This window comes from Aspergillus lucknowensis (genome assembly GCF_044049455.1).
Source record: "Aspergillus lucknowensis strain CBS 449.75 chromosome Unknown BJX67scaffold_61, whole genome shotgun sequence".
NCBI classification, from domain to species: Eukaryota; Fungi; Ascomycota; class Eurotiomycetes; order Eurotiales; family Aspergillaceae; genus Aspergillus; species Aspergillus lucknowensis.
In genome coordinates this window covers 75,832-88,557 of record NW_027263605.1, presented here as the reverse complement: position 1 = coordinate 88,557, position 12,726 = coordinate 75,832, and the positions used below count along the sequence as shown (strand labels likewise).

General features: G+C 53.6%; 6 protein-coding genes across 6 annotated transcripts; 2 read left to right on the top strand and 4 right to left on the bottom strand.

Moving 5' to 3' along the window:
* Nucleotide 1: 1 nt before the first annotated feature.
* On the top strand, nt 2-2,036 carry BJX67DRAFT_365538 (uncharacterized protein). Its single transcript, XM_071030281.1, has one exon. It carries the CDS (start codon nt 548-550, stop codon nt 1,952-1,954), a length of 1,407 nt encoding a protein of 468 aa, XP_070881783.1. The 5' UTR covers nt 2-547; the 3' UTR covers nt 1,955-2,036.
* On the bottom strand, nt 2,018-3,111 carry BJX67DRAFT_385277 (NAD(P)-binding protein; the record flags this gene model as incomplete). Its single annotated transcript, XM_071033825.1, has 3 exons — nt 2,018-2,095; nt 2,140-3,018; nt 3,070-3,111. The coding sequence occupies 3 exons, from the start codon at nt 3,109-3,111 to the stop codon at nt 2,018-2,020; spliced, it is 999 nt and encodes a 332-aa protein (XP_070881782.1).
* A 289-nt stretch (nt 3,112-3,400) lies between these two features.
* On the bottom strand, nt 3,401-4,872 carry BJX67DRAFT_385276 (ergosterol biosynthesis ERG4/ERG24; the record flags this gene model as incomplete). Its single annotated transcript, XM_071033824.1, has 2 exons — nt 3,401-3,412; nt 3,460-4,872. The coding sequence occupies 2 exons, from the start codon at nt 4,870-4,872 to the stop codon at nt 3,401-3,403; spliced, it is 1,425 nt and encodes a 474-aa protein (XP_070881781.1).
* An 866-nt stretch (nt 4,873-5,738) lies between these two features.
* BJX67DRAFT_385275 (serine hydrolase domain-containing protein) lies at nt 5,739-7,562 on the top strand (the record flags this gene model as incomplete). Its single annotated transcript, XM_071033823.1, has 4 exons — nt 5,739-6,219; nt 6,267-6,389; nt 6,435-6,693; nt 6,743-7,562. The coding sequence occupies 4 exons, from the start codon at nt 5,739-5,741 to the stop codon at nt 7,560-7,562; spliced, it is 1,683 nt and encodes a 560-aa protein (XP_070881780.1).
* A 100-nt stretch (nt 7,563-7,662) lies between these two features.
* BJX67DRAFT_365537 (GPI anchored serine-threonine rich family protein) lies at nt 7,663-8,944 on the bottom strand. Its single transcript, XM_071030280.1, has 3 exons — nt 8,878-8,944; nt 8,431-8,797; nt 7,663-8,377 (listed from the first exon to the last, which is right to left on the bottom strand). The coding sequence occupies exons 2-3, from the start codon at nt 8,630-8,632 to the stop codon at nt 7,701-7,703; spliced, it is 879 nt and encodes a 292-aa protein (XP_070881779.1). The 5' UTR covers nt 8,633-8,797; nt 8,878-8,944; the 3' UTR covers nt 7,663-7,700.
* A 600-nt stretch (nt 8,945-9,544) lies between these two features.
* Nucleotides 9,545-11,326, bottom strand: BJX67DRAFT_391070 (major facilitator superfamily domain-containing protein; the record flags this gene model as incomplete). Its single annotated transcript, XM_071034714.1, has 1 exon — nt 9,545-11,326. One exon carries the CDS (start codon nt 11,324-11,326, stop codon nt 9,614-9,616), a length of 1,713 nt encoding a protein of 570 aa, XP_070881778.1. The 3' UTR covers nt 9,545-9,613.
* Between the last annotated feature and the right edge of the window lie 1,400 nt (nt 11,327-12,726).

The following is a 12,726-nucleotide window of genomic DNA, read 5'->3' as shown; positions in this document are numbered from 1 at the left end:
TCTCGGACTGTGGGGGAAAATCTTAATTGGCGGAATTTCCGAGAGCTTCTTCGACTGGACGACTATCAACAGCATTTTCTCGATACTTGGCTACTATTTTTGACATTTGAATTCCCTTTCTGCATTGCGTGCCTGAACCTCCTGGCGGCCACAGAGGGCTAGTCACCTGATGCAGAATGATCGGAATCGAGACGCAGCAGAGCAGGGCAGAACATGGCCGAGGAGTGTGGAAGTAGCAATTTCAAGGCTGAGGACAACAAGGAAACCCCGTCGATCGCTGGCGATCCTTTCCATCGTGCGTCGATCATCTGCCAACAGGCTGCTCGTCGTTGGTGCCAGCAAGCTGAAGCTGATATCGGGGACCAGACGGATTGGAGTCTCTCAACGCCGCGCTATTGACGCCACATCCTTTCCCAGCCCGAAGGAAACAATCTTGCTTGGCAGGCAGTGGCATTCCCAACTTTGGACTCGCCATGGGCATCCTATTTAATGCTTGGACCAGGCTATACCGGGTCTGAGGTCCTGCAGACTCGAAGGCACCCGCGCCATGACACCAGCATTTCAGAGCTACACCCTGACGAGCTTGGATCATTTGATCCAGCCCATATATTTGGCGGGATCGTCACGGTTCGATCTGAAAGGAAAAGACAAGACCGAGGTGTTGAATCGCTTAAAGACGGCGAGCGATAGGCTGCTCGTCCATCTGCCGTTCCTTGGAGGGTTTGTCGTCCCTGCACCGCCGGTGGATGGGAAAATAAACGCCTACGAAGTCCGGAATTGCGAGGACAATGGAGATCCATTCCTCGTCGTCGAGGAGCATCCAGCATCAACCCCCCTCCTGCTGAACGGCCGTCTCAACCCAGACTTCCTGCCCCATGCACCGGCCTACCAGCCACAGGATCCATGCCCCGTCCTGCGAAACAAAGCGAATATTGTCGGAGATGCCCTCTTTCTCGTACAGTACTTCCACCATACGGTCATGGACGGACTCGGCGGCTCGGTGATGTGCAGAACCCTGGCGCAGCTCTGTCGCAACCCCGACACGCCGGCTAACGAGCTTCCGACGAGCGTAGAAGCACAGAAGCGCATGCGACAACATCTTCTCAAACTCGAATCTGCAACCCCCTCGCCGCTGCGCTGGGACCCAAAACCGTTGGAGCTCACGCCACTCGACCTGTCGGACCCCAGGAACACCACCTGGAATTGTCGATATCAGGTCCGGGTAGAGAAAGTGGAAATTCTCAGAGCTGCCTGTCTTATGGTGCGTCAGGCAGCCCAGGCAGGCTCCGCCAAAGGTGGAGGGGACGTCTACCTCTCCCCTAGTCTGATCGTGGGCGCGGTATTCGGCCTGTGCAGCTACCGTGCGCGCCAGGCCGCACGCATCCACGACGGGCGCGAACCCAACATTGTCGTCGCCGTCAACCTGCGAAAACAACTGGGCCTTCCGTCGACATACATGGGGAATGCGCTCGTCGTCGTCCAGTGCCCTCTCGACGCGCAGATCATCCCGGATGGGAACACCAGCATATCTCATGCGCCGTCGGGTGTTCATGTTAAGGACCTCAACCAGGTCTGCAACATCGCCCTCTACATTCTCAAGGAGATCAAGGCCTATACCCCGGACTATGTCGCCGGGATGCTCGCAACCCTCGGCGCCTTGACAGACCGGACTTTAGTTGGGCTCCCGTGGAGCGGCCTCGCATTCTCCGATACCCATAAAATGCCTCAATACGATGATTACGGGCCGCTGGGGGAGGTGCAGGACTTTTTTATTCCGGGTAATGCAATTTCTGGGGCGTGCTGGATGCTGGCGACGAAGCCCCTGCCCGGGAAGAAGAGCTTGGACTGGTACGAGTTGCAGATTGCGCTGGAGAGCGCGGCGATGCAGGAGCTGGAGAGGGATCGCTTGTTCCAGTGGCTGATTGACGCTGGGACGAGTAAGAGCAAGTTATAAAAGTAATATGCTAGGAACGCCTTGACTGCATACTTGTATAGAGAAAAGAGCAAGCTGAAGAATTTAAACGCTCAGAACCGACGACCAGTCCTCGTTCCTGATATACTCCTCCATCGATGTAACAGGGACCGTGATCCCAAGCTATACATGTCAGCTCACGCCGTCCTGCCGGGTTATAGACGTACCTCTTCGGCTGTCTTCACCTCTGGGTCTCCCCCAGTATACCCAAACTCCTGGACGTATCTGAACGTATCCCTGAGTTCGTTCTTCAAGGGCTCCGGAAACCCATCAAAATACTCTTCTTCAGAGACCTGCTTGTAGACAGCCCTGGCACCATGAGTCTCGCCCCATGCATGTATCCACTCCGTCCAAGTCATGAGCTGGGAGACGCCGATGAGATGCTTCCCAGCCGGGAGATCCACCAACGCCTTGACGAAAGCACCTGTATCTCTATGAGCCACCAAGAACGGCATGGGGAAATCCGGCGCGAAGGTATGTTTTATGACATAGGTCCCATCCGCCTGCCTCTGCGGCGTCAACGCGGGCGAGTTCTTCCAGTTCGTGGCATAGTGCCCCAGCTGGACTGTGCTCAGGCGCTCTGCTAATGCCGGAAACCGCTCGCGGATTACGCGAATAGTCTCGATCTTGCAATTGTTGTGCCATATATTGGGATACTTCCCGCCGCTTCCCCTGCGGGCGTCGCTGAGCGAGGAGTACACGAAGCGCTGCAGGGTTTTGAGCACAGCGGGACTGGCAGCTGCCTCGGCGGCGTTGATTCCCTGCTCGACTTCGCGATCGAAGCCGTATTCATTTGGGGAACGGCCCTTTAGGACATCTGGATTCGATAAGGCGTGGCTGAAATGGCTGACCCAGTCGGCGTTGCAGAAGATCACGGTTGCGCCGGCGAATGCTGCGAGCAGAGAGGCTTGCCCGTCGAGGTCGCCTTGGACGACTTCGACGCCTTTTGCAATGAGTGCTTGTGCCGAGGGACTGGATGGGTTGCGAGAGATCCCGCGGACTCTCCATCCGGGGAGTTGGAGGAAGGTACGGGCGACTGAGGAGCCCTTCACCTTGGTTAGTATGGCGAGCAGTGAGGGTTAGGGCTGGCACTGCACTTGGATGCCGGTCACTCCAACCACGACAATGAGGTTTGGCATTTTGACTTTTTGTATTTAAAATGGAGCTAGGGGTTGATCTGGGGATAAATGAACGGAGGTCAATTAGTTGCCGCAGCAGATACGAGATCTGATATAGACATCATAAATCCTCCGTATCGGCACAAAATCCCCCCGATTCGTACGAATCAATGCGACAAGCACGGAGACTACGGAGACATTGTCTTGATATTACAAATAAAGCAATTACACGGAGGAACGTGATCCGTATCATCTTTCCGTTCCCTGATGCATCCCCCGACGTCGAGAACCTGAGCTCAGTGACCAGCGTCTAGACAACGTACTGCACTGGATTAGCAAGAGCCAAGGCACAGATACGGCTCAGCTTACCGGGATAAATAAGTATGGCACCAGCCGCTCATACTCCTTCCATGCCTCCCCGTACTTTAGCCGACACTTCGCCACGTCCCGCCTCGTGCGATGTGCAATCATAACGACGAAGAAAACCGAGTAGAACCATGGGAAAGGACTGTTAAACCCCGTGATGAGACCCCAGGAGAGCGCAAAGAAGACGTCGCAGGTGTAGTGAACCTTCCGAGCGTAGCCATACCACCCGTCCACGAGGATCTTCTCGCCGCAGCTCGTTTCGATCGTCCGCGGGCTGCGGATCTCCTGCCACGGGAGCTGCGGGAATGTCTTTCGCTTCACAAAGGTGCCCTTCTCCATCATGCGGAACGAGTTTTTCTGGCTGTTTGTTGTGTCCCAGACATAGTACACGAGGAGGTACGAGATGTACAGGGCCGCCAGCGCGTACGGGTCCCACGCGTAGGTCGCTGGGTCCCGGTTGGCAAGATACAGCGTGCAGTGGCAGTAGGACATGGGCACGCCTGCGAGGTTCCAGAAGGTGAGCATGAACCCGAGTTTCTCGTAGTGCATGTCCCAGCTGGGGGCGATGAGGTGCTCGCCCTTTGCGCAGGCGTTCGCGTACAGGAAATGCGCCATGACCAGAAACCAGACCTCGCCGGAGACATAGCCATATCGTTCGTACTGACGCGTGGCAGCTGCACAGCTGAAGCCGAGAAGCATGAACCAGGGGATGCGGACCTCGTAGAACATCTTGAAGTCGAGGATTCCAAATAACCGCGGGTTCAGCTCTGCGCCCATGAAGAAGTCATAGATGGGCAACCCGGTAATACGATGCTGGGCGCCGCGGAGAAAGGCCGATATGTAGGCGTAGAAGCTCAGCGTGAACCCTGAGATGATGGCTACCGACATGAGCGGGCCAAACTCGTCGAGGAGGGTGTAGAGAGGAAACACTCCTGTCGCATGGAGGAGTCCCATGGCCAAGATTGTGACATATAGACTCGCATAGGCCGAGCAGTGATACTTTAGCTGTCTCCCGCCCTCATGGCGAAGAGGTTTTCCATATGCCTCAAAGCCAGGAAGCAGGATATAACACGCTGCCTCGAAGACATAGTAGGCCCAGTAGATCCGCCACGCACGGAAGCTAGGGTAGGCACCGCTGGAGATCAGATCTCCTAGATGATGCGCAAACTCCAGCCACGTTTGACCGTCGCGAGGAAGGGGCAGATGCCCGTCATAGTAGGTCGCACCGATCCACATGTAGTACATCAGCGCAGGGAACCCGATCATCAGGGCAAGGCATCCGAGGGAGCCACCGAATTCCAGCTGTCCGGAGTCGTCGACCCGAGGATCGTGCGTTTCACTGCATAAGTTGGGTGTCTCTGCCGATTTACGTTGTGCAGGGCGAGCGAGAGGGGTCCCCATCGCTGTTGAGCTCATGTTTGCGCGTCACTTCGACCCGGCCGTCGGCAGGTCTTGGGAGTTGGGAATCAATAAGACCACGAACGTAAACGCTGTCGAAGATGAGGGAGACTGGTGGCTCTTCTATCAAGGGAGAAGCTCCTTGATTCCTCTGGTATGCAACGCGAGGGGCTGCGTGACGCCAGGGACGTGCATCAAGCCTCTCGTCCCCCTCGCAGAATAAGTACGGCCATGGAGAACACGATCTGGATAAAGCCTGGCGGGAGATGACACCAAGCCGTTCATTTAGCAGCCGGAGAGAATGCAAAACACCCTGGCCACTGGCGCAGCCACTCCTGCAGCCCTACAGACGAGGTGTCCTGCTGCGGCAATAGAACTCAGGCAGGCTACTGAGGGAAAATATCCTCGAACTCCCCGCCTATCACGGTGGTGGAGCAAATACTACAACAGACGAGCATCGCATATCTGTCACCCGTGGCGTGCCTTGTTCGTATCTGGGGCAGGAGGACACTCAGTACCTGGCCAACAGGTCGGTCAACTGGGTCGATCCACTGAGGATTATCAACCCTGACGCTGGGAAATTCCAGGATACAGTGGGGAAGTAAGTAGAGATCTGTATATCCAACTGGCATGCTGTCGTACTCTCTACGCCGGTTGCCTTGTCCGAGTCCGTGTCCGAGTCCGTGGCCGTCTCTATTGTTAGTCCTCTGCATCGACGAAGTATATCGTGATTGGAGAGCTCATGCGATCGCACTGTTGCATCATTCGAGAAATCACTCCCAATGTGGTCGTTCGTATTCGGTCATTCTGGATATAATGCTGCCTGTTGGCACTCGAATATAAGAGTGGCTTCATCAGCTTTCTGTGGAAGGAAAACATTCACCATGTCCCACGGAATGCATTTCATCTCCCTCGTTGCCCTCTTTTATGGCGCCTTTGCCTTAGCCTCCTCTATCTGCCCGCCTACAGGGCCGGTGCTTCCGCCACCGCATATCCCCCGAAACGCATCCTGGTCTGGCATAACAGACGTGCTCAATGCGTTTGTCCAAGACAGCGAGGGCGATGGCTGGAATGCATCAATCAACTCGTTCTCGGTCGTAGCTACGTCCGCTGAGGATACGTTCTTCCGATATCACTACACTGCGCCGCTGAAGGACGAGATGGGAGTTAAGACAGTCGACGATGACACGGTCTACAGCGTGGCGAGTATTACAAAGGTCTTCACCGTTCTGGCTGTGTTGTTGGAGGACCGGCTGGACCTGGATGCGCCGATTGGAAAGTATGTCAAGGAGCTGGATACCTTGGAGTGGAAGGACGTGACGCTTCGCCTTCTGACCACGCAGACTGCTGCGATCCCTCGCGACGGTACGTCCGTAGCTAATCAAAGAATGGTATTAACTAACCTATATAAGGATATATGTTTGATCATGCCCCCGATGCATCCGAGCTGATGGAACTGGGCTTTCCCGGATTGAGGCCATCAGATATACCTCCCTGCGGGCTGAGCCCTGGGTCACGAATGTGCAGTCGCGAAGGTATTTACCATCCTCTATGCGCGTGAGTAATAATAACAGCGTTAGAACTTTTTGATTCGTTTTCCGAATTCAATTTTACCGGCGTGATTGGGGATAGAGTGGCGTATTCAGACCTGGCGTACATCCTGCTGGGCTACGCATTGGAGGACGTCACTGGACTGCCGTACGAACAAGTGCTACAGAAGAGTATCTTCGAGCCTTTAGGGCTTAAGGATACAAGCGGTCCGCCACCTGATGGCAGCCGGATGATCGTTCCGATCGACAGTGCCTCCTGGGTCGGCGTTGACTGGGCATATTTTAGCAAGTGAGTTACTGACAGTTGCTTCCAGCAGGTGAAATATTGACAGAGCCAGAACTGCCGGCTTATACAGCACTCCCAACGATCTTAGCGTGTTCATCAGGGCCATCTTGAACAATGTGCTCCTGAGTCGCGTCCGAACAAACGAGTGGCTCAAACCTGCGGCATTCACGTCGCAGCTCGATAACTCCGTTGGAGCTCCATGGGAGATATTCCGACCGACAACGCTGACGAACGGCTCTCGCCCGATCGACCATTACACAAAGAGTGGGGATGTGCCGGGGTTTTCCTCGTCGTATCTCGTGCTAGTGCCGGAGTACAACGTGGGCGTATCGATCCTTGGGGCTGGTCCGGATGCGTCGACGTTCGTGCCGCTGCTCCTGGATACAGTGCAGGCTGCGTTGATTCCAATGCTGGAGGAGATGGCTCGGATGCAGGCCGCTAAGGAGTACACCGGACAGTACGAGTGGAAGGCTGGGAACGAGTCCTCCGTGATTTCCTTAGGTGTGGACGATGGACCTGGCTTAAAGGTGTCCGGCTGGACCAAAGGAGCTATCGATATGCTGAAGTCGTTCGATGTGGCCATGTTCGGGTCGATTTCTGAAGACGCTGTGCCTCCGGACGTGAGGCTCTACCCGATAGGTGCAGACGACCGCTGGTACGTGGACTTCACGGAACAAGACAAAGGGCCGTCTAGCCAGCGGAAGAAGCCTGGGGCTCTCCGGGGAAGTGCGTGCATGCCGTGGTATAGAGTGGATGGATTCCACTATGGCAAAGTAAGGATCGATGAGGTGATGTTTCGTCGAGGGGAGGAGGGCGTGGTGGAGGGAGTTGAGGTGCCTGTGCTGAGGGAGAGCTTTCAACGAGTCAGGTAGCAACACTTGGTCGTGTATATCTTCAGCCAGACAGGTATTCAATAACCTAGGGTGCTGAGTATTGATTACGATATAGGGAAGGAAATAGCAGCCGCGTTACAGTGTTCGGGATCGATAAATGATATCATAACTCGCAGATCATACAAACTTGTGCTCAATCGTCGGCAGCTCGACGGCTTCTCCTGAATAATTCCTCCCATCGAGCTCTTGCAGGGAATTGGGAGGAGCCTCTGCTAGATGTGAGGTCTGCGAAGCGCCTCCCATCTCTCGAATCTCCCGGCCAGGCATTTCATTCACCGTCGGACCCTTTGTGTCGAAGTCCGCCGGTCCCTCGTATCCTGCGTAGTCGGCCGTGGTTATACTCGCTGGCGTGTGCTGCGAGGTCAAAGGAATATCCGGCTGCTGGTATGTCTCCTCCTTGGGCTGTCTGCGCCGTCGGCCGAAGTACATGCCGGCGAGGAAGAGGATCAGGACACCAGCGGCGATTCCAACGCCAATGCCTGCTTTGGCGCCCGTTGAGAGGCCTTCATTATTGGCGTTGTCTTCAGAATTGTTGTCCACTTTGTTATCATTCGTATCATCCGTCGCATCAGAGGGACGCGGTGTTTTCTCTGGGGTAGAAGTAGAAGATGTTTCGGTGCTCGTCGCCATGGGCTGCGCGTCCTCAGAGTCGCTCGCGCCTTCGACTGAGAAATTCGGCATGCATGTGAAGTCCTGGGGTGGCTCATCGGGATACAGACAGATGGTGTAGTTTGAGAGATCGAGGATGTTTTCGGGGGGGGTCCATGTGTAGCTGCCATTGTTGGGGATGCCAGCTACGAGACAATTGTCAGACCAAGACCACTTGTTACGAGGGAGTGAGGCATACAGCCCAGTTTGTCAGTGTACTCTGAGGCAATCACGGCCCCCCAGAGGAGCTCCAGCGTCACCGTCCCGTTCGTTGAAGGGTCCCATTTGATCGTCGTGGGCTCGCCCACGGCAAATTCGTAGCCGCCATCGGGGATGATGAATTTATTCGCGTCCACAAGGCAGTCCAGCAGGCTGAGGATGAGACACGAGGGGAGGATCATGGTGCTGCTGTGGAGGAGGAAGAAGGGAGTGCGCCGTGGCCATCTTCGTGAAGGTGCAGAATTTTCAGGAGCAAGACCAGCCAGGCCTTGATTGCGTCTCCGAAGGATTGATACGAAAGAGCCTCGAGTGGGCTGTTGATCGGGCCAAGAGCGAGAGCTCGTATTCTGGCCCAGCTCGTCCAACGAGAGCAGCCGGTCAGGATCAGATGCTTGGCAGGGGAAGTTGCTTTTGGAGTGATTCTTGCCTTTTGATGGTTGACTTGGAAGTTTGTTCTGTCTGAGGTGAGGGTTGGCTCGGTATTTCCAGCAAAGTCCACCGGGACGTTGATAGAGGAGGACAAAATCCCAAGCATTGCACAGAGACCATTCATGAAAATAACTCCTTGTTCAGACATCACAGCGTCTCTATCGCTGCGTGAACGACTTTCTCATGCACCTTTCTGTAAGAAGCGCAACAAGTATTGTGTTATATTCGACAGTAAAATGGCAGCATGCTATACCATCCAACGAAAGAATCAAACCTGAAGAGGAAATGGAAGAGAGAGAATAAAAGAAGAACACAATACACTAGACAGGATTCCGCCAAGCTTCCCTGAGAGTTCCCTTTTCACTTTTCAGCTTCGATGACGCCTCAGTTCGTCGCATCTCAGATGACATGCCATTTCAGCTTCAGACCTACCAACCACGGAGTCTAGCCATTGCGGTCCTCCTGCTCCATATCAGCACCATAGTCGAGAGGAAGTCTAAGCGCAGACTTACCTTCTCTCCTCGCATCCGATGAAAGCATCGTCCGTCCACACCTGCCTTCCTCCGCTTGAAGCAAGCTCCTCATTCAAGTGACGACCTGGCCAGCTCATCCACCCAGCCCGACTCAGTCCTTCCCAGCGAATGCCCATTTAACAGGAGATACGGCCAGGTGGAATAGGCTAATCCAAGAATGCCTATCAAGCGAGGTTCTTGCTGCCCTGGATTGACTTGGAGCTAGGGGTGACGCATAAGTCCTTCCCCTACATATTTCCAGTACCTTGGGGCGCAGAATTTCCTCATGGCCTTTCCCTTCCATATCATGATAAGGAAGGTTAGGGTGCACGCCATTGAAAGGACTCCCGCCATCGTAAAACATCCGGTCAGCCCCATGTTAGTGTACCAGGGAGTGATGCCATATGAAATGGCAAAACCAATTGTGTTTCGTATGATTATGACCGTCGTCGTAGACGGGCCGCTGATGTCTTTGAAACAGTCGACATTGTAAGATAAGGCGATCGACCCCCCTGTTACCGCACTAAAAGTGAGGATACCTGAGCCAAAGGCCAGACCGACCCAGTGGATGCCGTGTGCAGCGCCAACACCCCAGAGGATGAGACCAACCGCAGAAAGCACCGCCGATACCGCAAGTGGCCACAACCGTTGCTCCGCCTCTCTGATTCCCCCGTTGCGACGCGCAAGGTACAAAGTGTATGCATCAGCAACTTTACCAGACCATAGGGAACCCAGTGCTGCACCAATGATAGGGCCAACATAAACTGTCCCAACAAGCCCTGAAGACCAGCTGTACGGAGGTGCGCTCAGTATAGGGCTTGTAGTGGCATTCAGAACGTTGTAGAGTGATAGGTTGATGCCGTAAATCAAGCCTGCCCAAACCACATTGGGGAATTGAAACAAGAGAACGAGCGGTAAGTGGGCAGTCCTTATTGTTTCGGCGAAGGTTGGCTGACCTGGCATGTTCGCGAACAGTTTCATTCTTTGCATGAATGTCTTCTTGGTGGGTGCAATAATAGCGGTAAATCCAGCTCCAGTGCACTGGTTTTCCGGCTCGCAGGCTTTATTAATCTCCAGTTTCTCTGCGCTGTGTGTATCTGTCCCATCACCAACATCCTCACGGGCAGTGCACCGTGCTTCTGGATCGCCCTCTCTCTTAATGTGCACATTTTCTGCTGGGGGGTCCGCTGCCCCGTCACTAACACCCTCGAGGGTGTTCCGGAAATATTTCGTTTCCTCCATGAAAAAGAAAAGTGCCAAGGTCGCAACCCCAGCACAGATGGCCCCAAAATTCATGACCCATCTCCACCCCGCGGCTAGTGCAAGCCAGCCAGCAATAACAGGAGCGAGGAAGTTCGATGCGAAGAGAGTGAAGACGTAAATGGCCATCCACATACCACGATCATGAGCGAAGTGGACATCGGGAATGGACATCTCGGGCACTGACTCGATAGGAGAACCCGCAAGGCCCACGAGGATTCGGTGTGCATACCAGTCGGCAGTGGTTTTGGAATATGCTGTCCATACCAACAGTGGAACACACAGTAGGGAAGATATGATGTAGACTCCGCGTCGGCCGTAAGTTAATGCAATAGGCTGCCAGACCAGACAGCCCCATCCAAGAAACAGGAACATCAGCCCTGTTCCTTCTACGAGGGAAGCAGTGGATATTCCGGTGTCTCTGGTAATATCTGCCAGGACAGAGTATTGGACAGTGAGGGCTATTCCGATCAACGCCGTGTACACATTAACCATGATCATGGAAATGAGTTTTCTCTTTGGCGCCCAATTGAGGGGGTCCTCGGGATCCGAGCTGGGTGTCGGGACGAGTTCAATGTGACGCTGCCCATCTATTTCTTCGATCTGGATATTGACGAGGTGGATTGTTCCTGGGATGACGTCCCGCGGAACATTCGAATCGTTCAAGGTAGACATATTTTGTACGAGTTGTAGAAGAGTAGCTTCACCCGTTGGTGTGCTGCGGTGCTTGTAAAAGTTGGCCGACGTCGTTGATCTTGCTTTGGAGGACCAAAAAATCCGATTCCAACGTATTCTTGCAACAGTGTGCCAGGGAAAGCCATTTTATATTTTATAACTAGGCCTTATTGTATGAACCGATCAAATTTTGTGAAACTTAAAAACTCCAGTTGGATTCTGCCTTCTGCCCGGCCGAGCCTTCTTGTGGTGGATCTACTTCGACGAGAAGAGCAGTTGTGTCCGGAGTCTCGGACAGTGCTCCCTGAAAAATGGAGCACGATACCGCGGACCCAAATCTCGCTCACTGGACAACCAGCCCATTCGCGTGCCTTGTTAAGTGAGAAGATAAGGTTAATTAGGGCGTGCGTCCCTAAGAGAGACCGTTGAGCGAAAGATAGCTATCGATTCAGTTCTCTCATTGGGCGCGGCAAAGTTGTCACGGGGTACACCCACTCGCGCGCCCAACCAGGCGGATGGCCATACCCAATGGGAGGCGATTGCGGCCTATAATCACCCTAGTCTTCGGCGAAATGGAAACCAGACATTAGAGAGTCTTCATCAGGCTCAACAAAGCCACAGTGTATGACAGCAACACTAAAGTCCATGTTCTGCGAGGACCCAAATGGACGAGATGTTCTGCCAACCCTTAAGGTTCGGAACCGACATCCCCAAGAGATCTACGAGGGCCGAGGAAGGCTAACGAATTGACCCCAGCGTAACCTTAATGGTGCTTTTCCATCCTAAAGGTTACCTATTAGCTTTCGATCTTGCGCAATTACATATGGTTCGCTTTCTATAGAATATCTCTCGGAATGAGGGTGGGTTTCGCTTTTATCTGGTATTGGTCTACTTAAAACTAAGTGAGTCCAACTACTTCATCTGATAAGAGTTTCGGACAATGCATGGAGTGACTCGATATGGAATATCTCTCGGCACGGGGGTGGGTCTCGCATTTATCCAGTATTGGTCCACTTAAAACAAGTTAGTTGATGACTTCATCTGATTAGAGTTGACTCGAAGGCTGGGTCAACGTCCCCGCACCCGAAAGTTTTTTTTTTTTTTTTGTCTCTAATCCATCCAACGCCTGAGCCTGCGTTTTGCAATACGTGGCTGGGCTACGTGAGGAAGTCGACCGTGCCCCGCGAAGGAGTATTAACCCATTAGATACCACGAAAGGTAACCAATCACTAGCAATAACTAGCAAATGGACTCCTGCTCAGCTAAGATGAGGACATACAGCCAATTGCAAGACTTCACTAGTAAAAAAGCATGCAGCCATTGAGTCTCCACAGAATAGGGGTTGTAAGAGTACCCAGACACGAGCATGGGTGCTGACGAGAGAATATATTGTTCTTGTT